Source organism: Dermochelys coriacea, chromosome 11, assembly GCF_009764565.3.
Source record: "Dermochelys coriacea isolate rDerCor1 chromosome 11, rDerCor1.pri.v4, whole genome shotgun sequence".
NCBI lineage: Eukaryota > Metazoa > Chordata > Testudines > Dermochelyidae > Dermochelys > Dermochelys coriacea.
In genome coordinates this window covers 45,994,876-46,021,140 of record NC_050078.2, presented here as the reverse complement: position 1 = coordinate 46,021,140, position 26,265 = coordinate 45,994,876, and the positions used below count along the sequence as shown (strand labels likewise).

Genomic DNA, 26,265 nt, shown 5'->3' with positions numbered 1-26,265 from the left:
TCTTTAGTGTAGTATCTCCAAGAAGGCTGGGGAACCTAACTGCACAATTGGCCAACATACCCTGAAGAAAAGGACAGCCCAGGGTACAAGCCCCAAACCCAACAAAATAAACAGTAGGGCAGGTTTATGGGGAAAAACGACTGATGATGTCATTCATTTCTCCAGTCCTTGCTTAGTTAAGCCACCTAATCATCTGCCATGTGGATTAGTGTTAAAACCCTATGACTAGAGGGAGCTCATGCTGTGTCACCCCCTTCTGGGGAAAAAAAGCATTCCCAGTCCTGGGCTGCTTAGTGAAAACTGATAAGCCAAATGGTGAGATTACAATTTTAATGTACACTTAGATACCCCCTAATTTATAATCTTTTCAGTGTTGAAAATTATGTGTGGAGGGGCCAGTAGCCACTGTCTGTCTGCCATGCTCACCATTTTAAGCCTAACTACTGTAGAATACGGAGTGGGGACGGACTCTTCTTGACACCAATCAACCAGAAATGCTGCTGGGGGTTCCTTCACATTCTGTACACCCTTATATTGGCAAAGGCCTCCTCATCCCCTTAAATGTTTTTTTCCCCCCTGACTGGGAGGTCAGCATAATTTTTGGACTGAAAACCCCTTTTAAGTCTCCCCTGGCTGAATAAAAGAGCTGTTAGCCCTAGAGAGACTTGTAGGGTCCACTTCCCCTTTAAAATCATTTGTCAGCTGGTCAGTGACATTGTTTAGCCAGGGAGGAACTGACCCAAAAGACTTGGATAGATTGTGAGGGTCCGTAACCAGAAAGCTTTAAGTTAGGAGGGACTTCACCCTATACTGTAAAACTAATGGAACAAAACAGAACCTACAGAAAAGTGCAATTATTTGTCTGATATAATACTGTATTGATTTCATTGTTGTGCTGTTTGTTTTCTGTCTGCAGGTTTTGAAGAAGGAAGGAAATATATTGAGAGAACAATAACAAGACACAAAGAAGTTCTTGATTCTATTGATGAATTGTGTATCTCTTTAAGAGAACTTGAAGAACAGATTGTGGTAATTTCATTTTATTTGGAGAATATATCATGACAGTTTTAAAATAGCTTATATAATGCTAGTATTTTGATAAATATTTTGTGTTAAGAAACTGTAGTGAGACAATTTGAGGAAGACAGTGTACTTCTTAATGACACAGATTTTTACAGCAAAACAGGCTCTTTCTTACCAGTTATTCTTCCATTACAGCACAGACATAATCCCGTGTCTAATCCTCCTGGCCTTTTAAACTCTCCTTGTACTCCCTTCTCACTGCAATTAGAGCCATCCAGCAACCTTTTGAGGAGGAAATTCACAGTTCAAGTACTTCTTCTCCTGTTTCCACTTCCTTTGATGTCACAAGACTTTGGTGCCTTACTTCTGGGAATGTCAAACAGCCAGTCTTGGCTTCTCTCCACTCGCCATGAAAAATTGCTGTCAAATTGTGTTAAAAGGAGTAATTTCAGTTGAGAAAACAGAATCATAAAACAAATGATAAAGCAGAATAATAGTATTTCTAACCTGACACTCTGATAAACATATATATCTATGCATAACCATTTAGTTACAATATATTCATTAAGCAGGAATTATGGAATTGCAGTAGCCACTTCATAGTTAGGAATGAAGCTAGATTCCTATTAAAAGCCCAATTTTCCCCCAAAGAAACTTAAACCCTCAAAAATTGCACATATCAAATCGTATCTCATGATGAAAATTTTCTTGGAAGTTTGGAGAAGTTTGCAGTTAAGGCACTTAAAACATTTCCCTTTTGTCGACTTTTTGAGCAATTTCTTAACTTTTAAAATTTCATACCTTTGCTTCCAGATTTGTTTTGCTTTGTTGGCCTTGCTGAAGAGTCTTTGTAATTCCCCTAACTGATCCTAGCCCCCTGAATTTAAAAGATGCATCATACAAATGTGCTTATGATGGGGTATTACCTTGGGCTGGTCGTCACTACGGGGAGATCAGCACTGCTGCAATTGATGCAGCAGGGGTCGATTTAACTGGTCCAGTGAAGACCCGCTAAATCGACGGCAGAGTGCTCTCCGTTCGACCCTGGTACTCCAGCTCTCCAAGAAGATTAAGGTAAGTCGACGGGAGAGCGTCTCCCGTCGACGCAGTGAGTGAAGACACCGCAGTAAGTCAACTTAAGTTACGTTGACTCCTGCTACATTATTCACGTAGCTGGAGTAGAGTAAATTAGGTTAACTTACCCCAGTAGTGAAGACAAGCGCACTGAGGTAGGCAGAGTGGGGATTAACTAGAAATTTGTTAGAGCCAATGTATAAAGAAAAGGCATACAAAGTATGGGCAGAGGCCCTGAGGGAAAGAAACAACATTTTCCTTCCCCAGATCCAGACCACAAATTAAGAGCAAATGAGAAACTTATATTTTGTCTTTTTTGAATCAGGCTGAAGAGAGCCCCAGCTCTGATTTCTTATAAATGTAGCTAGGTGGTAAAATGCTCTGTTCTGTTCAAATTTGCATGTATCCTAAATCTTGTTTCATGTTTCCTTGTCTTCTCATTCTATCCCGTTACCTGGGCTACAACTTAGACCTTACTTATGCAGAGCTATTTCCATATGTAAACAGAGGAATGATTAAAGATATGTTACAATTTTCATAATTATTAATTGGTCTGCCATAGACGTCAGTCATGGCTGTGGAAGTGGGGGAACATGGGGGAACAAGAGTCAAGGAGAGCAGGGTCATGGGGACAGGAAGTGTAGGGGATGGTTGAGCTCTGCCAAGGCATGAAGTTAGGAGCTGTGGAGGAGGCAGATGGAGGAGGTGGGCAAAAATCTGTCAGGGCATAGAGGATGAAGGGGGAAAATGAGGGTAAAGGAAAGAGGTGCAGGGGATTAGAGGAGGCACAGAGGACTGGGGACATAAAAAGGCAGAAGCTTTAATCCATGTAAATGCCAAGCTATTGATCTAGGACTTTAAGTTCTTAAAGATTTAAGCCCTAGTTCTCATTTACACTAACACCTTTTTGCACTGCCAAAGCCGTATAAAGGAATGTAAATGAGATTTAGATCTGTCAGTGTAGATAAGTCTTCCCTCTAAAGCCTTCTGTGATGGCCTTGCTAAAGTCTTCAGGACAGGAACCCACTTTAATGGGCCTTATAGGATCTTTCAGAGCAGTTCTCCATTCCTGAAGATTGTAAGTGTCAACTCAATTTAAACTGAATGAGAAATGGGATTTTAAAATCCTAGCAATTTTTTTTTATTTCTTGCATCTATTTTTGCAAATTTTAGGGGACAATATTGAGGTTGTGTGGGTGACCAAGAGTGGTGAAAGTGGGAAACCAGCTGGATCCTGTAACTATTCCTTTCCAGATGTTCTGACAGTTGTGCTTTTGAAAGGTATAGAATGGTTGTAAAAGAAAGTGTAATATTGTTTCTTAGTGTTAGCTTGACCCAAGTGACATGCAGCTTCTAGCATAGCTCTTTTTAACAAAGAGTTTTTTGGCAAATACATTTTATATCTGAGTAATTCACTTACTTCCCATGCTGACAGCTTGTTTCCCTGGCATATTTATCTTTGGCTTTTCTTTGGGTTTTTTCCCAGAGCTAGGGCCGTGGGCCAGATAGCTGCCTGTCCCCTCTACTCCTCCTATAACTCAATATTTCCTCTGAGGCTATGTTCAGATGTCTAAATCTTTTAATTACGATGTTTGGACATTGTTGTGATTGTGTATTATTGGTGAGTTAATAATTTTCCAAGTTAAAGCATATTTGCCTCAGCTCTTGCCTTATCCCTTGTCTCTTGACAAGGAAGTCCTTTTAGTTGTCTTCCTAATTTGCATATGGGCATTTCAAAGGGAGTTGGGCTATTTCAGATAACTATTTTGATCATGGATAAGGAGAAGTGAAATACACAAGTAACTTGCCTTCTCTGTATATATTTCAAAAGACAGTTAATTCCTCCTAGGTATCCCTCCTTTGTATCTGGAAATCTTTCAAAACGTGCCTTGGGGATGTTTGAGCAAACATCCATTTTAGAATGAAACTCATTAGATGATAATTGTGTCTTCACCACATGAAATTTCTTTGTTTCGACTGCTTTGTGAACTTAGCCTATTGCTTTTAAATACAGTCCTAACTTTTTTATGCATTTATAAATTATTTATATTTTCTCTTTTCTCACACTATTATGGAGGACATGGACTGAGAGTTGGAGTGATTATTTAATGGGCAGTCCTTTTGTTTTCTTATGTGTTTTCATGTAAAAACTAGGCACCCAGTGCATAGGACGAGAACCTATTACCTGTAGGCACTTTGTTTTCTAAAAATGAATACATTAATAAAATAATAACAAATGCACATCAAGTCAGATGCTCAGCTAGGGACCATCAGATGCTCTTAACTGATCATTGTAATCTCTTATTTTGATAACACTCTTAGAATGTTCAGAGAAATAAGTTCTAACCAGTCAAAAGGAATTGTACCACAGGTGAAATTTGTTTGAAAGAGAGAGAAAGAGAGGATTATTTCTCAACCTGTACTCTTCACCAAATGGAAGATATTCCTTTCCTGAGATGTGTTGTGTTCTCAGAGATTAAACTAATACTCGTATAGTCCATTCACAATATGTCTGACTGGCTTTCACCTGCAGCTTTTAATGAATAAGTCATTCAGTAAAGTGTCTGAATATATACACAGCGTTCTCAGCCAACAGGATTGATTCCTTTTTAATCTTTTTTTTTAAAAGCAATACAATCACACACACACCAAGGTCACTTTATACTGTCGTACGTAATCTGATATGGCTGTCGAATATTAAAAGGAAAATCACTTTGAGTTTTTTTCAGGGGAAATATAAAAGATTGTTTCTGGAAAAATAAACTGGCTTCTAGGAAGAGCACTGCAGTGCACTCTAGAGCAGTTTTCTACATGTGATGGTATTCTTAGTTGAATGGAAAAATGATAAGGCAGCATTTTTGCTAGAGAGACTTATTCAGGACTGTAACTTTACTCCACTCAGCTGAAGTGATAAGTATAAAACTGTAACTATAGAGTTTCTGGCTTTCCTTGGTTTGCAGCATGTTGGTGTCCTTTGAAGCTAAAGTCTAGATTTCTGTCTTACCAATTCCTAAAGAATTTATGCTGCCTTAAGAAAATACATTATGGTAGGTTGAATTTATGCTATGCACATGCCTATTTATAAGAGGTTGTACAGTCTTCTGAGAGGTATTCAGATGACAAAATATTCTAGAAATGCATATCAGTCAGCCAAAATAAAATGATACATCACTGATGTAAAATTTCTGTGTAATATGGGCCCAGACAGTACGGAGAGAGTTAGTTTCCCAAGCCAAACAGATCATCTATGTGGCTGTTACTTTAGAGATAGAGAGAACTTTCTCCTCTCCATCTCTAGACTTTTAGAATCATATTGCACTTCTTGGAGATTCTCTAATGGCTCCTTCCCTTTCCAGAGCAAGCTCCCCAAAGTCTATACCCACATTTTAGCTATCCATTCTTTCTAAAGGTTCCACTTCCATAATATTTTATGTTCCCTTTGCTGCCCCTGTTTCTGGGAACAGTCTCCTTGAAGTTTCTCAGCTTCCTTGCCAAACAGGTCAGCTCTCCAGACAGTTTCAGATACTGTCTTCAGTTTCCCTACCCTAAAAAAGCTTCTGTCACCTTTGGTCCATGCATATCCTGGATATTGTGTAAGATGGACAAATCAGGCTTTGCCTAATAGGTCTGCCATAACCAATTTATACTGTACTGGTAACAGATTGTAATATATATTTCAAATGTTTACTTTACCACCAGGTACAGGATGTTAGTGAAACACACAGTCAACTATTACCTTGTAGTGCTTTGTCCCTGAAGTTTCTCTTTATATAACAGGAAGATGCGTTAAAAGAAAAAACACCTGATACAGCTGGTTTTGTTGAGGAGTCAGCCACTATACCAAGAAAACAAGAAAGAAACAGGCAGGAGACATATAAGGAAGTTACCAAAGCAAAGCGAGAGGTTAGTAAAGTTTTCTGCACTGGAAATTTGTGTAAACTACAATTTTAGGTGCATTGCTAAAAGGTCTGTACTTTATCGCTTCGAATGGCTGGAAGTCTCCCTCAACATGGGCATGATCAGTGTAGTTCTTCCCCATCCCTTCACTTTCCATTTTCTCCTCTTCCTCCCCTTACCTGCTGTCCAACTCACTCTGCTCCCTTCTTCCTTTCCTTTGTTCCTCTTCTCTTCTCAACCACCGTGTCGTGGTGAGACTGTCACAACCTCTTCAGTGGAATTGTAATATCCAATTTTAGTCAATTGATCCCTCTTCTCCATTTCTGTTCCTTGCCACTCCCATCTCTGTCTGTTTCTTCTTACTCCTCTCCCTATTTTCCATGGGACTGTCTCTGCAGGATTCCACCTTTCCATGAGTAGAGTCTAACTCTGCCCTATCTGTTTACAATACAGTAAGGCTCATGGGAATAATATTAGGGCGGGTTCCTCTTATTATGATACTAAAGGTACTCTTTTAGTTCCCTACTCTTAATATTCCCCGATATCCTCACATTCTTATTTCTCCTAACAGACAATGTAATAAATTATTGCAGATATAAATATTTCACTCATAACTCAGGCTGGATTTGAACCAGACTGAAAGTTGAAAGACTAGTGCTTTTATCTATCAAAATGTTTGGATACTGGACCTAAATGATTTATGTTGCTTTAATTTTTTTTCCTTGTAGGTGGAGTCAGATACACTCACTGAAAGTCCAGAAATCAGAATTAAAACGGAAAACAACAGTATGCGTCTCACTGCCCATCTTAAAAAGGTATCTGCGGTTCATTCTGACATTTAATTTTTAAAAATCAAAACGTAAGCAAATTCTCCTCTGATGATGTGATGTTCTCCTCTGGTGTTGTCTAGACCCGTGATCTGCTAGGCCACTCCAATCCTTGACTTTGGGAGCCAGCCTTATCCTCCTCTGCTCTGAGAACCCCCACTCCTGGGCTGTTCAGGCACAGCCTCTGGCATGTAAGCTGCTCCCACCTACTTGCAAGCGAATGATACTAGCCAATATCTCCGGTCCCAGAAACAACCCTACGAACCTCCGTCTTGCAGTGTCCAGTTATGCCCACTGGATGCTGCAAACTTAATTTAACAAAGAAATTTATATGTACCAGGCTTGTACTCAGGGGGAGTCTGACACACTGCAAACCGAATGCACTGCTTCAGGTAGAATAAACAAACAGGTTTATTAACTATAAAGGTAGATTTAAGTGATTATAAGTCAACGCATAGCAAGTCAGATTTGGTCAAATGAAATAAAAGCAAAATGCATTCTAAGCTGATCTTAATACTTTCAATGTCCTTACAAACTTAGATGCTTCTTACCAGAGGCTGGCTCTTCAGCCAGGTTCTCCCCTTTGATCAGTGGTTCAGTCGCTTGGTGGTAGTGATGTCTGTAGATGTAGGCGGAAGAGAGAGAGCATGGCAAAATGACTCTCCCTTTTATCATGTCCTTTCTTTCCTCTTGGCTCGCTCCCTCCCTCCGCCCCTTCAGAGTCAGGTGAGCATTACCTCATTGCAGTCCCAAACTGTCCAAGGGAGGGGGTGACTCCCTCCAGAATCTAACAGATTCTTTTGTTGCTGCCTAAGCAAGTGTCCCATCCATGCCCTGCTGAGGTGTGAACTCCCTCTCTGTTCTTGGAGAGTTTTTGCATGGGCTTGCTTTAAGCCATGAGGTTACCTTTTCAGCCTCATAACTATATATATGAAATAATATAACATTACTGTAACAATTACTATAACATCACTATAACAACCATGCTCAATGCATTATGAGTCTTCTGAAGACACCCGACATGACAAACTTTGCATTGGATACAACACAATCATTTTATAAAGATGAACATGGGTGTAGGGGTGTAGGGTTTTCCCCCAAGGTACAGCCTGTCACACTCCCTAGTCTCAGAGGACTTTTGCCCTACAATTGAGTAATAAACAGAGGATGCTGAAACTCTGACAGACTGATCTTTAGGATCAGTTTCTGCTCTGTTACATTGATGTAAGTCCAGAGTAATTCCAGTAAGTCAGTAGAGTTACTCCAGATTTGTGTCAGTGTAAATGATAGCAGAGCAGGTTTCTAATGAAAATGTGATGGAACACAATTGCAGCTGTCAGCAGTTCAGCATGGTGACAAGTCATACATAATCTGTGGTGCAATTGGTACAAGGCTCTATATCAAATATGCAACAACACTAAATCAGCATGCTCTTCATGCTCACCTGAAAACAGTTCAGTCACCTTTTTATTGCCTGAGTTACATGCAGTAGAGATCAGAAATAAATAACCAAATACTGTACATGCTGATGATAATGCACGATGGAACCAAGTAAGGTTGACTCAAAGAATTACAATACACGCTCACGCGTGGGCTAAATTGTTTTTATTCAGTGGATATACAGAAATTGCATACAAAAACTCCCAAATTGTTAGTGCCTAAATATGGGACTTAGTGGGACAAGCAATACAAGAGAAATTTTTAAATTACTGATATTAATTTCTTTACTATAAATAACAATTCATCAAGTACATGTAAATAAAGCACCATAATAATGTGAAATATTCCTCAGGGTGGGAGGTGGTAAATTCAAGTAAAATTAAAAAAAAGAAAAGAAAACCAGGATAGCTGATAATGGATAATGTTTAAGATTTCTGTTTGGCAATCTGACCATATGGATGAAGAATGCTACAAGCTAACTTGTGTGAAGTCTTGGTGCAACACAGCTAACAATAAGCTCTTGTTTAAAAACAAAAGACTTCCTTTCTGCTGATGAACTGGAAGTAAGCTTAATTAACATACTGTGTGTTACTCCCCTTCCAATACCAAGTGTTGCCTGGGCTCCGTTTTTTAATTACAGGGTGAAATAAGGACACAATTGAAATCGGTGGGAGTTTGCTATAGACATCAGTAGAGCTAGGATTTCACCTAAAGTTTTCGGACTCAGTTCCATTCAGTTATTTCAATATTAGTATTCAGCTTTCCAAATAATGCTCTTGGTCCTTAGCTGTGGCATACACACCTTCGTACTTCCTCAATCCAGGGTCTGTTGCACACCAGGCCCAAATCCCCGCTATAAATTAGAGCAGTCTCAAGGATGCTCAAATTTACTCCAGTTGCCAGTCAACCCATCTACCAGCCATTACAGCAGCTGGAGATTGCTGGGGTTCAGGAAAGCCTAATATACACCCTCTTTTCTGATGCTACACAGCCTTTTAGGCTAGCTGCTGTATGCCACTGAAAGATTCTGTTGTTAGTGTGGCCTTTCCATGGTAGGCTATATCTACTTTGGGGTCACTTCATACAGATGGAGTGGAACAAAGCAGCCTTACTATAGGGAAGGACTTGGGCCATTGATTTCATTCAGAGCTTAGAGACTAGCTGTTTAGAAATTACTTAGCCCTATCACTTTAAAATATGCCTGCTCAGGAGGTTCTCACTCTGGTCTAATAAATAGACTTAGTCTAACTTTGTTATTGAAGTACTACAAAGAGTACATAATGACAGGTTTCAGAGTAGCAGCCGTGTTAGTCTGTATTCGCAAAAAGAAAAGGAGTACTTGTGGCACCTTAGAGACTAACAAATTTATTAGAGCATAAGCTTTCGTGAGCTACAGCTCACTTCATCGGATGCATTTGGTGGAAAAAACAGAGGAGAGATTTATATACACACAGAGAGAACATGAAACAATGGGTTTATCATACACACTGTAAGGAGAGTGATCACTTAAGATAAGCCATCACCAGCAGCGGGGGGAAAGGAGGAAAACCTTTCATGGTGACAAGCAAGGTAGGCTAATTCCAGCAGTTAACAAGAATATCAGAGGAACAGTGGGGGTGGGGTGGGAGGGAGAAATACCATGGGGAAATAGTTTTACTTTGTGTAATGACTCATCCATTCCCAGTCTCTATTCAAGCCTAAGTTAATTGTATCCAGTTTGCAAATTAATTCCAATTCAGCAGTCTCTCGTTGGAGTCTGTTTTTGAAGCTTTTTTGTTGAAGGATAGCCACTCTTAGGTCTGTAATCGAGTGACCAGAGAGATTGAAGTGTTCTCCAACTGGTTTTTGAATGTTATAATTCTTGACGTCTGATTTGTGTCCATTCATTCTTTTACATAGAGACTGTCCAGTTTGACCAATGTACATGGCAGAGGGGCATTGCTGGCACATGATGGCATATATCACATTAGTAGATGCGCAGGTGAACGAGCCTTTGATAGTGTGGCTGATGTGATTAGGCCCTATGATGGTATCCCCTGAATAGAATGTGGACAGAGTTGGCAACGGGCTTTGTTGCAAGGATAGGCTCCTGGGTTAGTGGTTCTGTTGTGTGGTGTGTGGTTGCTGGTGAGTATTTGCTTCAGATTGGGGGGCTGTCTGTAAGCAAGGACTGGCCTGTCTCCCAAGACCTGTGAGAGTGATGGGTCGTCCTTCAGGATAGGTTGTAGATCCTTGATGATGCGTTGGAGAGGTTTTAGTTGGGGGCTGAAGGTGATGGCTAGTGGCGTTCTGTTATTTTCTTTGTTGGGCCTGTCCTGTAGTAGGTGACTTCTGGGTACTCTACTGGCTCTGTCAATCTGTTTCTTCACTTCAGCAGGTGGGTATTGTAGTTATAGGAATGCATGATAGAGATCTTGTAGGTGTTTGTCTCTGTCTGAGGGGTTGGAGCAAATGCGGTTATAACGTAGAGCTTGGCTGTAGACAATGGATCGAGTGGTATGATCTGGATGAAAGCTAGAGGCATGTAGGTAGGAATAGCAGTCAGTAGGTTTCCGATATAGGGTGGTGTTTATGTGACCATCGCTTATTAGCACCGTAGTGTCCAGGAAGTGGATCTCTTGTGTGGACTGGTCCAGGCTGAGGTTGATGGTGGGATGGAAATTGTTGAAATCATGGTGGAATTCCTCAAGAGCTTCTTTTCCATGGGTCCAGATGATGAAGATGTCATCAATGTAGCGCAAGTAGAGTAGGGGCATTAGGGGATGAGAGCTGAGGAAGCATTGTTCTAAGTCAGCCATAAAAATGTTGGCATACTGTGGGGCCACGCGGGTACCCATCGCAGTGCCGCTGATTTGAAGGTATACATTGTCACCAAATGTGAAATAGTTATGGGTGAGGACAAAGTCACAAAGTTCAGCCACCAGGTTAGCCGTGACAGTATCGGGGATACTGTTCCTGACGGCTTGTAGTCCATCTTTGTGTGGAATGTTGGTGTAGAGGGCTTCTACATCCATAGTGGCTAGGATGGTGTTTTTAGGAAGATCACCAATGGACTGTAGTTTCCTCAGGAAGTCAGTGGTGTCTCGAAGATAGCTGGAAGTGCTGGTAACGAAGGGCCTGAGGAGGGAGTCTACATAGCCAGACAATCCTGCTGTCAGGGTGCCAATGCCTGAGATGATGGGGCGTCCAGGATTTCCAGGTTTATGGATCTTGGGTAGCAGATAGAATACCCCAGGTTGAGGTTCTAGGGGTGTGTATATGTGACTATATAACACGTGTGACTGAAACACGTATATGTGACTATATCAGAAGGTCAAATGAGTTTGATATGTCCAGTTAGCAATTAATCACCGCTCTAATAAACAATTGACAATATCTCCAACCCTAACATCTTGGCTTGATGCGGTAGTCTTGATTAGATCTGAGTGAATAGCAGGGACAATACATTCACATACTTTTCAGCAAATTAAGAACTGAAATTTTTATTTGCCATGTTCACACCCATTTTCTATTCTCTTTTAAATGATATTTGTGAGGTCAGAGTTCATCAAATGGTGGATGTTTATAGAAAATGAATTCCAAGCCCACTTCATTTCATGACCAAATTAATCATTGCAGGCAGAATAAAAGCAGTAGAACTCCTACTTTTTCCAGTCAGTTCACCAAAAGAGACTGACGTGTCTGTAGTGACTCATCACAGCCTTCAACTTCATGTGTTCATTTGTTAGTGACAATTTGTGTGGTGGATGGAGATAGGTGACAGAAAATTGGAGACCTATACATTCAATTAATGCACTTGGCTGATTGATGAAATATTTTGTATAGAGCTTAACAGCAGCACTGGATAACAAGAAAAGGATTGTGCTCTCAAAATACCTTCCTGGAGCTTTGGTTCAAATGTAGTTTATTGGGATGGATGAGTATGTGATTGCATCTTTCACAATTGCCATTGTACAAAGCCCTGGCCAGATCCAGGCACAGAAGCAATTAAATAAACCAGACTAGGGGCTTACCTACACTTGAAACGCTACAGTGGCACAGCTGCAGTGTGGTAGTGCTTCATTGTAAACACCTACCTACACCAACAGGAGCTCTTCTCCCATTGGCATAGGTAATCCACTTCCCCGAGAGGCAGTAGCTAGGTCAATGGAAGAGTTCTTCTGTCAACCTAGTGCTGTCTACACAGGGACTAAGGTCAGTTTAACTATGTCACTCAAGGGTGTTGATTTTCTAATCCGACCTAATTTTCAAGTGTAGACCTGGCCTACATCCATGCTGGTTTGCAGCTGCAACTGTGCAATCATGTGCCATGTGCAACTACCTTATGTGAATATGATTAGAAAAAATAATCTATATTTGGACCTGAGCTTATAATATTAAAATAATAGTAATGTTTTTGCTCCCAGTAATGATTCAGGCAAGGTCTGAGTCAACTGACCAGAAAACAAAAAGATTTAAAATGTTCTAAAAATTCCTTAAACCTGCTGGTCTAGCTCCTAAACCCACAAACTGCAACCAGCCACTCTCTTCCCAAGAAAATCAAAGGCCCCATTAATTTTACTATAATAAAGAAGGAATGGTACAGTCAAACTCATGCAGGAAATAGATACTATACCATGTTACTATGGTGACCATTCACAAAGCAGTAGCAGATTAACAAACACCCATGTAAACACAGGGCACAGGGAATCTACTGGCTGACACCGGTTCACACAAAAGCCTGTACATTGATATTAGGTGCTATATCAATAAAAATTTAAAGTGTTCAGATTGTATTTCCTTTTAGACTGTATACAAAGCTGTTTGGAGCTCCTGTTACCTAACTGCAAACTTTCTGCTAGTGATTCTCTGCCACTCAAATTTCTTCCTACTTCCCAGAGTGGACTGAGTTTAGTAAGAAGTAATATTCCAAATATTTTTGCTAACTTGTGCATGAAAATATGGATGTGCGCTACAGTAACTTGTTCTCTCTTTTTGTTCTATTTTTAAGGAAGAGACGAGACTGGCTGATATTTCAGTTGTCTGTCCAACTGGTGAGGATTTTGTTTCACAGGATATGGCGCTGTCTCCTTCTGCCAAAGAGGATAGTTTACAGACTGAGCTCCTGGCAGAAGAAATGCCCTCCAGGGAAGAATATAAATGTATATCACCTGATGATATCTCTTTGCCCTTGCTTTCTGAGATGCCTGAATCCTACCTCCTGCATTCTGAAGCTGATCTGGAAGAGCAGCCCTGCTGTAGTTCTCATAGTCTGCATGTCAGTTCCTATAGCTTGCAAATGCAGATAAACACTGGCAGTAAAAGAATGACTGATGAGTCTGATCTCTTAACACCTGTTGCTTATGCTGACACTTCAAATCATAGAAGGGAAACCACGTCAGATGAGTTAGAGAGATTTTTCCCATCTACCATAGATTACTCTCCAAAATTTGGAGTGGAATCTCCTTTGACTTGTAGTTCACCAGAAGTACCTGAAAACATCACTGCTTCCTGCACAATACATGCAAAGCCTGCATATAGCATGACGAGTGACATGTGTGAGACACATATACAACACAATGAAGCTCACCGAAGCGTGACAGAAACACAAGAACAATTGCATGACATTAATAACTTTACTAAAACCCAAGATAGGCCGCATGCTTTGCCTGTTGCATTCTCAGGTCTCATGTTTCAATCAGACCCCACCAGAAGCTGTCAGAGGCAGATGGTCACCCAAGAAGAGATTAAAAGTGCATCAGAAAAGAAAAGCACGGTCAGCCTATCTGGACAGGCGCCTAACTTCTCCAAACTGCTGTCCAATGTAACTGTCATGGAAGGTTCTCCGGTGACTTTGGAAGTAGAAGTAGCAGGATTTCCCGAGCCTTCGCTGACATGGTGGGTAGCTTATAATGAGAAAAACTAAATATACCTACTGAAATACACATTGCGCTACTTATAACTGTGTGTACTAATCTGAAAATTAGAGAGAATTGCTTGTTATCCGTATCACTCCACACTTCTGCATGGTTCCATTTGCAAAGAAAATTTATTTTTCAATTAACCCACTTGAAATAATATCACTGCTGTCAACTCTATGAATAATCAGAGCAGCAAATATTTATTTTTCAAATGCAAACACATCAAACACTTTTTTCTATTACATCATTTTTCAGTATAACATTCCACTTTTTAAAATGATTGTGAAAGAAAATTCCCCCTTCAGAGCCAACTTACTGTAGGTGAATTCCTTATCAGTGTGCCTGCTATTTGCAAGCATCCCCTCTTCCCCAAAAATGGAGAGACTGAAAGCAAAGAAAATAAGCCTATACACGAAGAACTCCAGTTTTTCACTGAATATTCACTCTGTCTGCTGCACATTTCCCATGCACAATTTTTAACAATCAAAAGTAGGTTCTTACATTTGTAAGAACTTTTATCAGTGAGAAATATAAATGTCTTCAGAGTAAAAATCTTTTGATAAATCCTTTACTAAAGATTGTAAGAGAGTGATGGAGGGTCCAGAAGATTTCACAATAAAGAAATCTTTACTTTCACAATAAAGTAATCTTATGTGCTGGTTTATTTTAATAAAATCCAACTCTAATTTCCCTTGCCATATAATCCACTTATTTTCTCCAAATTCCCATAGAGAACCTCTGTTTTAATTTGCTAATGGAGGTCCATGTACCTGGAGCTATTTTAGTCCAAGTTTTTGCAATACTTAGCACTACAATGGAAAGCAGAGACCGACAGAGAAACATTTTTCCATTTGCAGAGAGAGAGAGAGAGTGAGTGTTTACCACGTACCATAAACTATCACATACCAAGTACAATTTATTTTTGGAAGTCTTTTAATAATCTGAATTTTTCCCTGAAGAACTGCAAAACACATCAAATAATGAAACACTCAGTACATTCTGCTATATCAGTAATACAGCCATCAGTTTTTAATCCCTGTCTCCTACACTTTGAAAAGGTATTGCTGATGTCTTTACAATTCAGTTTTTAAACATTGATTCAGCACTAAAGAATATGTTGCTGGGATTTTTACTTGTTTTTCAAAATAAACTTTAAGTTGAACATTTCTCAAGCCACAATTTTATGAAAATAGTGAAAGTGGATTTTTTTTACAATAAAATGTCAGTCCAGAATCATTGTATCCAATTTTTATTGTGCAGATTTATATATTTTAACAGACATATAACAGGAATGGCAGTTTTGCATGTTGGCAATGTTAAATGTAGTATATGTAGAAACTACAGAATCAAACAATTAGGGCCTACCTTACAGAAAGTATATCAGCAGTACCACCATTGAAATCAGTGGGCCACATCTTCTGGTCGTGTAAATTGGCATAGGTCCCTGAAGTCAGTGAAGCTACATTAATTTTCACTAGTTCAGAACCTGGCCCAATTGAATTACACCAGCTTTACACTGGTATAAGTGAGAGGAACACCAGCCTCCTATGCTCTCTTTCTGTTTTCTCTGGCTGAAATTTCTATGTATGTGTCTCTGTCTTATCTATCTAAGGTACTTACATCCTCACCATAGTTATCTGGGTGCCTCACTGTCTTTAATGTTCTTATCCCAATTTTATAGAAGGGGAACTGAGACACACAGAGACTAAAGGCCAGATCCTCAAAGGTGCCTGACTTCCATTGATTTCTTTGGACTAGGTACTTAAATGCTTCTGCGGATGTGGGCCTAAGTGACTTGCCCAAGTTCACGCAGGAATCTGAGCAGGGAATTTAACCTGGGTCTCCCAAGTCCTTGTCCAGTGGCTTAGCCACCAAACCATCCTTCCTTGGAGGACTTGTATGATGCTTTGGGCACCATTTAAGACTCACTTCAGCCTTTACAGGGCTTACATGATGCATAGGGTCTTCTGCAGGCCCTTTAGACATAGGTGAATTTAACCCTTTTTTAGCAAGTTTTTATTTAAAAATAAAACCAAAAATTCTCAAACAGGAAACCTAGCACCCAATCTTGCAAGCTGGTCTCTGCAGAACCCCACTGCCACCAATGAGGCGGCATAGTAGTGTCAGCCTGTAAAGCGCAGGTCATAGGATCAGGGCTCCCATTTGTATCTTTTCTAACATTACACAACATGGTAGCTCTTTTGTATCTCTCGTTTAAATATAACTGGTATAAATGGGGGGAATTGGGGAGTGGCCGCTAGCAATTGTTACTGCTAACATTATTGTAGAGGTTGTCTGAAATCAGCAAATTCTGCTTCAGCAAACACTGATGTAAACCTGACTTGAAAACTGACTCTCTGCTTCAGGTACAAGAAAGGCCAGAAATTGACCGCAGATGAGCACTTAAAGCTTTTACAAAAGGACACAAAGCATGCTTTGTTCATTCAGACGGTGTGTGATGCAGATGCTGGCCTCTATGTTGTTCGGGCTAAAAATTCTAGTGGCACTATCTCATCAAGTGCCATCCTCCATGTGAAAGGTAACAGGCCACCTATCACAAGAATAGACTGGACAATGCTGTGTGTTATCTATATTAGTGTATCACTAATGTACTGGCTATTCACATAGTAAGTGTGATACTGACAGCACCGGGACTTAATTCTCACAGACTGAGGCAACAATAAATCTGTTATCTTCCACTGCACCTTTCACAAACTATACCAATCTGCTTCTGTGTCACACTGGATGTTTTGTTAATGCCACTGCTACATCAGATGTTCATCTTCCTTTAGCATATTAATGTTTAGTTTAAAATTTAGTTGGGATGATGGACACAGTTTTGCACTCTAAAACAAGATGTCTTAGACCTAAAAAATCTTACAAATTGTGCTGTTTGTAGAGATCATGTGTCAAAGTGCATCCAGGAACATGGTGCTCAAATCAATGCATATAGCATGATGATTATTATATCAAAATGTGTTGTTTCTGGTGACATTTTTCTCACGTACACTTTAAATGTTTCTTGGTGTGGTGTAGCTACTCAAATCCATACAGTACATCATTGTAATATTCATAGCTGCACTGGCATATACCAGATCCCTACCTTCTATTTTAAATACAAGGGCTCTGCTTAATAAAACATGCCTTGTTTGAGTGACTTTAAAGCAAGGGGATGGAGCCTCAGCTACTGTAAATTCTCATAGTTCCACTGAAGTCAGTGAAGCTTTGTTAACCTTCTCCAGCTGAGGCTCTGCCCCCTTGTTGTCAGTGATGGTTAAGTAAGAGAAGTAGCCCCTGTTTTTACAATATTCCCATGACAAACAGATACTTTCAAAGTAAGACTTTTTCAATATACTTAGCTATCCTATATACCCACTGCCTCCATATATGGCATAATTCTTATGATCCTTTTTTCTCTTATAAAATGTTAAATGAAAGATATAGATGTTTAATACTCCCAGCTGTTAACATGAAAAGGGACAGATAATCTTCTATGCATTGGACCTTGAGCCCATTTTTAATTCCTTGTTAATAAATTGTTTTCAAAGAGATCAAGGGATATACTGAAAGGGTTGGCTAGTGTGTGCAGTAGGATAAATGATAAAATGAAAAGGAAGGATTTTTCTGTGAGTTTTCACTTAACTACGGCAATGAGAAATGAGCTGCAACTTTAAAGCTATAACATTCAAAAGAGGAATTTGCTTGCATATGTTACATTTCATTTCTGATAAGGACAAGCAAAATATTGTTTTATTATAAACATAGTTGTGTCAGTGTAATAGCTTTGATTCAAAGAATAATTTATTTAAGGTTTTTGACAAAGGCAAGAAAAATAATTATGCCACTGGAAGACTTTGCCCATAATTTATTAGCCTACTTAATGAGTGAGATATTCAACTTATTAATACCTGCTATTTCTTATGAAACTTAGGCACATCTATCCATACACTAAAAGCAGTTGGTGAACATTTGAATGTTTTTCTTTTATCCTTAATTTACTGCTTTCACATAATGAATTTGCTTGTGTGGGAAATTTATACGGGGTGGAGGGAGACTTACAATCTCTTGCAAAATTTACATTCTTGACTGTACAAACTGAACAGAATCTATATTTCAAATACCAGGGGGCCAATGAGGCCAGAGACAAACATTTGGATTTTTGGCCCAGTGGCTGCAATTCTATTAAAATCTTGTAACTTTGAAACAGGAGACGTCCTCAAGGCAACATACCCTAGCAGCAGGGAAAGGGGGAGCTGGCAGGATGGGGGAAGACAACATACTATGAATAGAATTTATATTACCCCTAAGTCCAGCCATCTCATGTAAATGTTGTTTCATAAGGATTCTTCTAAGTAAGTAAGCCATACCCTTTAGTACTTTTCAGGAAATGTAGTTTTCATTTTACAATAAACTAATTTAATAATTACTAACCTCTTGAATGTTTGAATTTTTACAGAAGAAAAAATCAGTTTTGTATTTGTTTCCATGTGATTATATCCATGTTCATTGCTACAAAACAACCATGTTAAGAATCTGACTTGCATGTGCATTATAATAAGCACTGAGATAAAACAAACCAAAGTGTCCCTCCAACATGATGTAATGCATTTCGTATTTTGCATGTTGTTGAAATGTCAGTGCCTGACTGCCTGATCTCCATTTACAATAAACAGAATGCTGGAGGCCAGCAGAAAGCTGGCAGTTTTGCAATCACTACATGAAAAGATGCTGTGTCTAATTCAGTGCCAGTTCTTTTCGCACTTTTTATCATACTGAATTAGATTGAATTCTTGCATTGCTGAGTGGATTCTAAAGTCAAAACCCCCACCAAGAGGGTAATTTGACTTTCACCGTGACTTTTCACCACAGACTGAAACCCATGGGCTTATTTTTATACCAGCCCATTTTCTGTGCAGATATGGGCAAACATGTTGAGTCTCCTAGAACATGTCTACACTGCAGCTGGAACTGTAATTTCCAGCTCGGATGGATGTACACTTGCTAGTTTTGATCTAGCTAGCATGCTAAAAATAGCAGCATAGCTGCAGTGGATGGCAGGGGAGGAGGGAGGCAGGCTAACTGCCCAAGTATGTATGGCACCAGTCCTTGAGATCTCTTGAGAGACAGTTTAGGAAGGCAGCAAGCTGGTCCCTGGTATTAAAAAAGCTAAAAAACACTGCTTTGGGAGACCAGCCCTGGCTGGTATGGGATCCCAGCCAAAGTGCAAACTCCTTGGGGAAAGGAAGGTGCATGCAGATGGGAGACCTGGGCTTGCAGTTAAGTTCTTCTGTCACTACTATGGGATAGAAAAGAAATTTGAGGTAGATTTATGTTTAGATACTTGGATCTAGATCAGTCGTTCTCAATTCTGGTCCACTGCTTGTTCAGGGAAAGGCCCTGGAGGGCCAAGCCAGTTTGTTTACCTGCCGCATCCGCAGGTTCAGCCGATTGTGGCTCCCACTGGCCGCAGTTCGCCGCTCCAGCCCAATGTGGGCTGCAGAAAGCGGCGCAGGCCAAGGGACGTGCTGGCCGCCCTTCCTGCAGCCCCCATTGGCCTGGAGCGGAGAACTGCAGCCAGTGGGAGCCGCAATCGGCCAAACCTGTGGACGCGGCAGGTAAATAAACCAGCCCGGTGCACCAGGGGCTTTCCCTGAGCAAGCAGTGGACCAGAGTTGAGAACCACTTATCTAGATGCTTGCTTTCATTTATATAAATGAAGTGATACATATTTGTCAACTTTGCACATTAACTGCTTTTTAATAAAATCTCCAGATTTTTCTTTAATAGGTCTCAATGTGAGTGAGGAAAGGTTCAAATGCTTTGTATTCCAAGGCTCAGCACCACAGTCAGGAGCCAGTTGGGAAAATTGAATGCAAGTCTCTCCAAGTGTGAGACAATCAGGTCTACCTCAGAGAAATATCACTTCCATCTTTTTACTGATGTAGTTCATACTTTTGTAGGCTATGTAGCCTACATTAGATTCTGGCTTATACTCTCAATTCCTAGCATAGTACAACAGACTATCATCTTTCCCCTGAGAGGGGAAGGGACAAAGAGAATCCTTCATGTGGGGATACTTTTACTCAGAAATAGCAAGAACTGACTTGCAAACCCTATAGTGTCCAAAACTGAAAATATTTCATAAAACAAACAGCAGAATAGGCATCTCATGGCCGTCATGTTTAAGCTCTCATCAAGCTCCCAAGCCACCTGCATTTACTCACTCTGATCATGTTTTCCACCCTTTCCTGGATAAACCTATTTTAAATCACTAGTGTACTTTCTTTCTTTGCTAAATTATAAGTTAAATGGTTAAACTGAAATGCATATTGTTGCTAAACATTGCATGTTCATTTTTCTGCTCGTTATCATCTAAGTGTGCTATTGAACTGAACAGCCTGTGAACATGGTTTTATCTGAGTGTGCACTTTGAAGACTGGCATACAAGGCTTGATTCAAGGTGATGGGTTGTGAGAAGTCATTCCAGATGGGGAGGTAGCAGTGGTACAGAGCTCTCCCATAAGTGCTGCTGTGCTGAGCTATTCACCCAGCCAACACAATTACAAAACTGTGTATTGTTGGCTGGAGAAGGGGCAGCCCCATGCTGCTTGTACCAGGAAAGCTGCTTTCCATGGGTTAATGCCCCATTCACCAACGAGGCTAAATGGAGCCCTGAGTAGTATCCCCTTCATAAATGCTGTCTTGTAAATGATAAAGTAGCTCATGTCTTATCAGATCTTTACTGGAGAAGGATTAAGAGGTGATCAATGGCTGTGCCAAAGCAAAATGAATTAAAATGAGCACACTGAGGAAGTAAAATTCACTCCGGTGCCCTTTGCTCTGGGTAATCTTAAAGATTTAAATGGCGGTTAAGTGGCTCATGAGAACCCTTTGAACTAAGGTAAATTGCAGTCAGAGAAGCCAGCTCTGTTCCAGTTAAAGCCAGCAGGAGTCTTGCCGGTGGCTTTAAAGGCAGCAAGATTGGGCCCAGGATGCTTGCTTTCCTTGTCAAAAGATCAGCTTTCCTTTTTAATCAAGCACATGAAATCGGTCAGGGATGCAACACCATGCTCTGGGTGTCCCTGAACATCCGCCTGCTGGAAACTGGGACTTGATGACAGGGGATGGACCACTCTCTAATTGCCCTGTTCTGTTCATTCCCTCTAAAGCACCTGGCATTGGCCACTGTCGGAAGACAGGCTATTGGGCTAGATGGACCATTGGTCTGACCCAATATGGCCCTTCTTATGTTTCTTTCTACCAAAAAATAAAATAAAAATCAGGGCTGTTGATTAATCGCAGTTAACTCACGCAATTAACTCAAAAAATTAATCATGATTAAAAAAATTAATCGTGATTAATTGCACTGTTAAACAACAGAATACCAATTTAAATGTATTAAATATTTTGGATGTTTTTCTACATTTTAAAATACATTAATTTCTATTACAATACAGAATACAAAGTGACAGTGCTCACTTTATGCTATTATTTTTTATCACAAATATCTGCACTGTAAAAATTATAAAAGAAATAGTATTTCTCAATTCATATCATACAAGTACCATAGTGCAATCTCTTTATCGTGAAAGTGTAACTTACAAATGTAGTTTTTTTTTTGTTACATAACTGCACTCAAAAACAAAACAACGTAAAACTTTAGAGCCTACAAGTCCACTCAGTACAACTTCTTGTTCAGCCAATCACTAAGACAAACAAGTTTGTTTACATTTATAGGAGATACTGCTGTTTGCTTCTTATTTACAATATCACCTGAAAGTGAGAACAGGCATTCACATGGCACTTTTGTAGCTGGCGTTGCAAGGTACTTACATGCCAGATACGCTAAACATTCATATGCCCCTTCATGCTTCAGCCACCATTTCAGAGGACGTGCTTCCATGCTGATGATGCTTGTTAAAATAAAATGTGTTAATTAAATTTGTGATTGAACTCCATGGGGGAGAATTCTATGTCTCCTATTTTGTTTGACCCGCATTCTGCCATATATTTCATGTTATAGCAGTCTGAGATGATGACCCAGCACGTGTTCATTTTAAGAACACTTTCAAAAGCAGATTTGACAAAAGGCAAAGAAGGTACCAATGTGAGATTTCTAAAAATAGCGACAGCATCAACTCAAGGTTTAAGAATCTGAAGTGCCATCCAAAATCTGAGAGGGACAAGGTGTGGAGCATGCTTTCAGAATTCTTAAAAGAGCAACGCTCTGATGCGGAAACTACAGAACCCGAACCACCGAAAAATAAAATCAACCTTCTGCTGGTGGCATCTGACTCAGATAATGAAAATGAACATGCGTCGGTCCACTCTGCTTTGGATAGTTATTGAGCAGAACCCGTCATCAGCATGGCTACAACAGTGCCATGTGAACACCTGTTCTCACTTTCAAGTGACATTGTAAACAAGAAGCGGGCAGCATTATCTGCTGCAAATTGTAAGCAAACTTGTTTATCTGAGTGATTGGCTGAAGTAGGACTGAGTGGACTTGTAGGCTCTAAAGTTTTACATTGTTTTATTTTTGAATGCAGTTATTTTTTGTACATAATTCTACACTTGTAAGTTCAACTTTGATAATAAAAATATTGCACTACAGTACTTGCATTAGGTGAATTGAAAAATATTATTTCTTTCGTTTTTTAGAGTGCAAATATTTGTAATCAAAAATAAATATAAAGTGAGTACTGTACACTTTGTATTCTATGTTGTGATTGAAATCAATAAATTTGAAAATGTAGAAAACATCCAAAAATATTTAAATATTTAATTGTTTAACAGCGCAATTAAAAAAGTGATTAAGGATGTGACTAATTGCGATTAATTTTTTAAATAGTTTGACAGCCCTAATAAAAATAATCCTAGATATGGAATTAAATTGTGCAGTCCTTATTTGGTCATCTCTCACCCAAAATTCACACAGCTTTCCATGAGATTTTTGCCTAAATAAATACTTCAAATTTTGGCCCAGAAAAAGAAAAGTCAGAAAGAAATAAGCCAGCTTTAGTAACTGAAATACATGAAAAGAAAAGGAGGACTTGTGGCACCTTAGAGAGCTGTAGCTCACAAAAGCTTATGCTCAAATAAATTTGTTAGTCTCTAAGGTGCCACAAGTCCTCCTGTTCTTTTTGCGGATACAGACTAACACGGCGGCTACTCTGAACCCTGAAGTACATGATTATTTTTTAGGAGTACGCAATAGAGGGGCTGGGAGATATGGTATTTACAGTATTGCTGCAAGAGGGGCGGACTGGAGTGCAACTTAGATGAAGACAAATTTTTGAAAATACTTTTATTTTAGTGAAGTGTCAAGATATTTAAATCACGATTAATTTTACAGCTAGGGTTCTTTCAATCGCTGCCTGGGTCCTCGGGTTGCAGAGTAGCCGCCGTGTGAGTCTGTAGTGGCAAAAAAGCAGAGGAGTCCTGGTGGCACCTTAGAGACTGACACATTTATTTGAGCAGGTTTCAGAGTAGCAGCCGTGTTAGTCTGTATCCGCAAAAAGAAAAGCGGGACTTGTGGCACCTTAGAGACTAACCAATTGATTAGAGCATAAGCTTTCATGAGCTACAGCTCGCTTCATCGGATGCATTTATTAGAGCATAAGCTGTTTGGCAACAACCAAAGAGCCAGCCGAGCTATTTTGCGGGCCGCTGAAGGGCCTCTTCCAGCTGTTAATACGGGGGTTGCCAAGCCAAGGTATACTACGTGCTGATTGAGAAAAGGAGGACTTGTGGCACCTTAGAGACTAACCAATTGATTAGAGCATAAGCTTTCGTGAGCTACAGCTCACTTCATCGGATGCATTTGGTGGAAAAAACAGAGGAGAGATGCATCCGATGAAGTGAGCTGTAGCTCACGAAAGCTTATGCTCTAATCAATTGGTTAGTCTCTAAGGTGCCACAAGTCCTCCTTTTCTTTTTGCGAATACAGACTAACACGGCGGCTACTCTGAAATACGTGCTGATTGTTGCCAGATGTCCCGCTGGCAAACGGAGCGTGTGGAGGCTCTGCTCACTGAGCCTCACGGGCTCTCAAAACTTTCTGCTCGACCCCGCCGCTAGCGTCTGTTGGGCGCAAAGAGCGCGAGGGCTCCAGGCTCTGATGGCTTCTTACCGCTCCTAGCCGCGGAAGGGTTTAGACTCTGCCCGCGTCAGACGTCCCCGCCATCATCTAAAGGCCACCACTGTGCCTTCAGCCCTTCCCCTGCGGAACTGGGGTTGGGGCAGGCTGCGTGGTCCCCTGCCCCCGCTCTGGGACCACGCAGGCGGGTCGGAGGCGGGGGGTGGCTGGTTTAACCCTCACCTCCAGGGAACGCTCCACCTGCCCCCGGAACACTGGCTTTGAGCCGGCAACGTTACAGTGACGTACGAAACTTAGCGGGCGCCCAGAAAGAGCGAGCGAAGGAGACGGCCCGGCCGCGTGGCATGTTGTGGGCTTGAAACGGGGCGGTGAGCCGGGGCCCCGGGAGGGGTTAACGTCTCCACAAGGCGGCCCAGGGCTCCCGGGCGTCAGCGGCACCCGGGGCGAGCGGGCGCGGGGGCAGAGACAGCGATGGCGGGAGCTGGCCGTGGGGGTTGGTGTGTTTTCCTCGCAGGGCGGAAGCTGCTGCAGCTATGGCCCGTCCCGCGCTTATCAGCGGGGCTCTGCTTGTCTCCGGCGTCTGGCGGAAGAAAGGCAGGTCGCCTTTAAAGGGGCAGGGTTCAGAGTAGCAGCCGTGTTAGTCTGTATTCGCAAAAAGAAAAGGAGGACTTGTGGCACCTTAGAGACTAACAAATTTATTAGAGCATAAGCTTTCGTGAGCTACAGCTCACTTCATCGGATGCATTTGGTGGAAAAACTTTATTAGAGCATAAGCTTTCGTGAGCTACAGCTCACTTCATCGGATGCATTTGGTGGAAAAACTTTGGAAAAATTTTGGTTTTTCCACCAAATGCATCCGATGAAGTGAGCTGTAGCTCACGAAAGCTTATGCTCTAATAAATTTGTTAGTCTCTAAGGTGCCACAAGTACTCCTTTTCTTTTTAAAGGGGCAGGGTTCAGAGTAGCCGCCCTCTTAGCCTGTATCCGCAAAAACAACAGCAGGACTCGTGGCACCTTAGAGAGGAACAGGGTTATTTGAGCATAAGCTTTCGCGAGCTACAGCTCACTTCATCCGTCGCATTCAGTGGAAAATACAGAGGGGAGATTGACACACACACAGAGAACGTGAAACAATGGGTGTTGCCATACACACTGTAACCAGAGTGATCACTTAAGGGGAGTTGTCCCCAGCAGGAGAGCAGGGGGGGAAACTTTTTTGTCGTGATGATCAAGGTGGGCCATTTCCAGCAGTCGACAAGAACCTCTGAGGAACAGTGGGGGGCTGGTGGGGGGGGGAATAAATATGGGGAAATAGTTTTACTTTGTGTAATGACTCATCCACTCCCAGTCTCTATTCAAGCCTGAGTTAATTGTATCCAGTTTGCAAATTAATTCCAATTCAGCAGTCTCTCGCTGGAGTCTGTTTTTGAAGTTTTTTGTTGAAGTATAGCCACTCTTAGGCCTGTAATCGAGTGACCAGAGAGATTGAAGTGTTCTCCAACTGGTTTTTGAATGTTATAATTCTTGACGTCTGATTTGTGTCCATTCATTCTTTTACGTAGAGACTGTCCAGTTTGGCCAATGTACATGGCAGAGGGGCATTGCTGGCACATGATGGCATATATCACATTGGTAGATGCGCAGGTGAACGAGCCTCTGATAGTGTGGCTGATGTGATTAGGCCCTCTGATGGTGTCCCCTGAATAGATAGATATGTGGACAGAGTTGGCAACGGGCTTTGTTGCAAGGATAGGTTCCTGGGTTGGTGGTTCTGTTGTGTGGTGTGTGGTTGCTGGTGAGTATTTGCTTCAGATTGGGGGGCTGTCTGTAAGCAAGGACTGGCCTGTCTCCCAAGATCTGTGAGAGTGATGGGTCATCCCTCAGGATAGGTTGTAGATCCTTGATGATGCGTTGGAGAGGTTTTAGTTGGGGGCTGAAGGTGATGGCTAGTGGCGTTCTGTTATTTTCTTTGTTGGGCCTGTCCTGTAGTAGGTGACTTCTGGGT

General features: G+C 40.9%; 1 protein-coding gene across 8 annotated transcripts in view; it reads left to right on the top strand.

Moving 5' to 3' along the window:
- Nucleotides 1–26,265, top strand: part of CCDC141 (coiled-coil domain containing 141) — a 174,065-nt gene that overhangs the window by 134,917 nt on the left and 12,883 nt on the right. For 6 of the 8 annotated variants that reach the window (XM_038422084.2, XM_043505409.1, XM_043505411.1 and 3 more), the window contains 5 exons: nt 917–1,029; nt 5,875–6,000; nt 6,723–6,809; nt 13,252–14,138; nt 16,528–16,700. In XM_038422084.2, coding sequence (XP_038278012.1) covers nt 917–1,029; nt 5,875–6,000; nt 6,723–6,809; nt 13,252–14,138; nt 16,528–16,700 — 1,386 coding nt within the window. Of the gene's footprint in view, nt 1–916; nt 1,030–5,874; nt 6,001–6,722; nt 6,810–13,251; nt 14,139–16,527; nt 16,701–18,285; nt 18,826–26,265 lie in introns of those variants that run through there. The other 2 variants (XM_043505412.1, XM_043505413.1) reach the window with 2 other exon arrangements.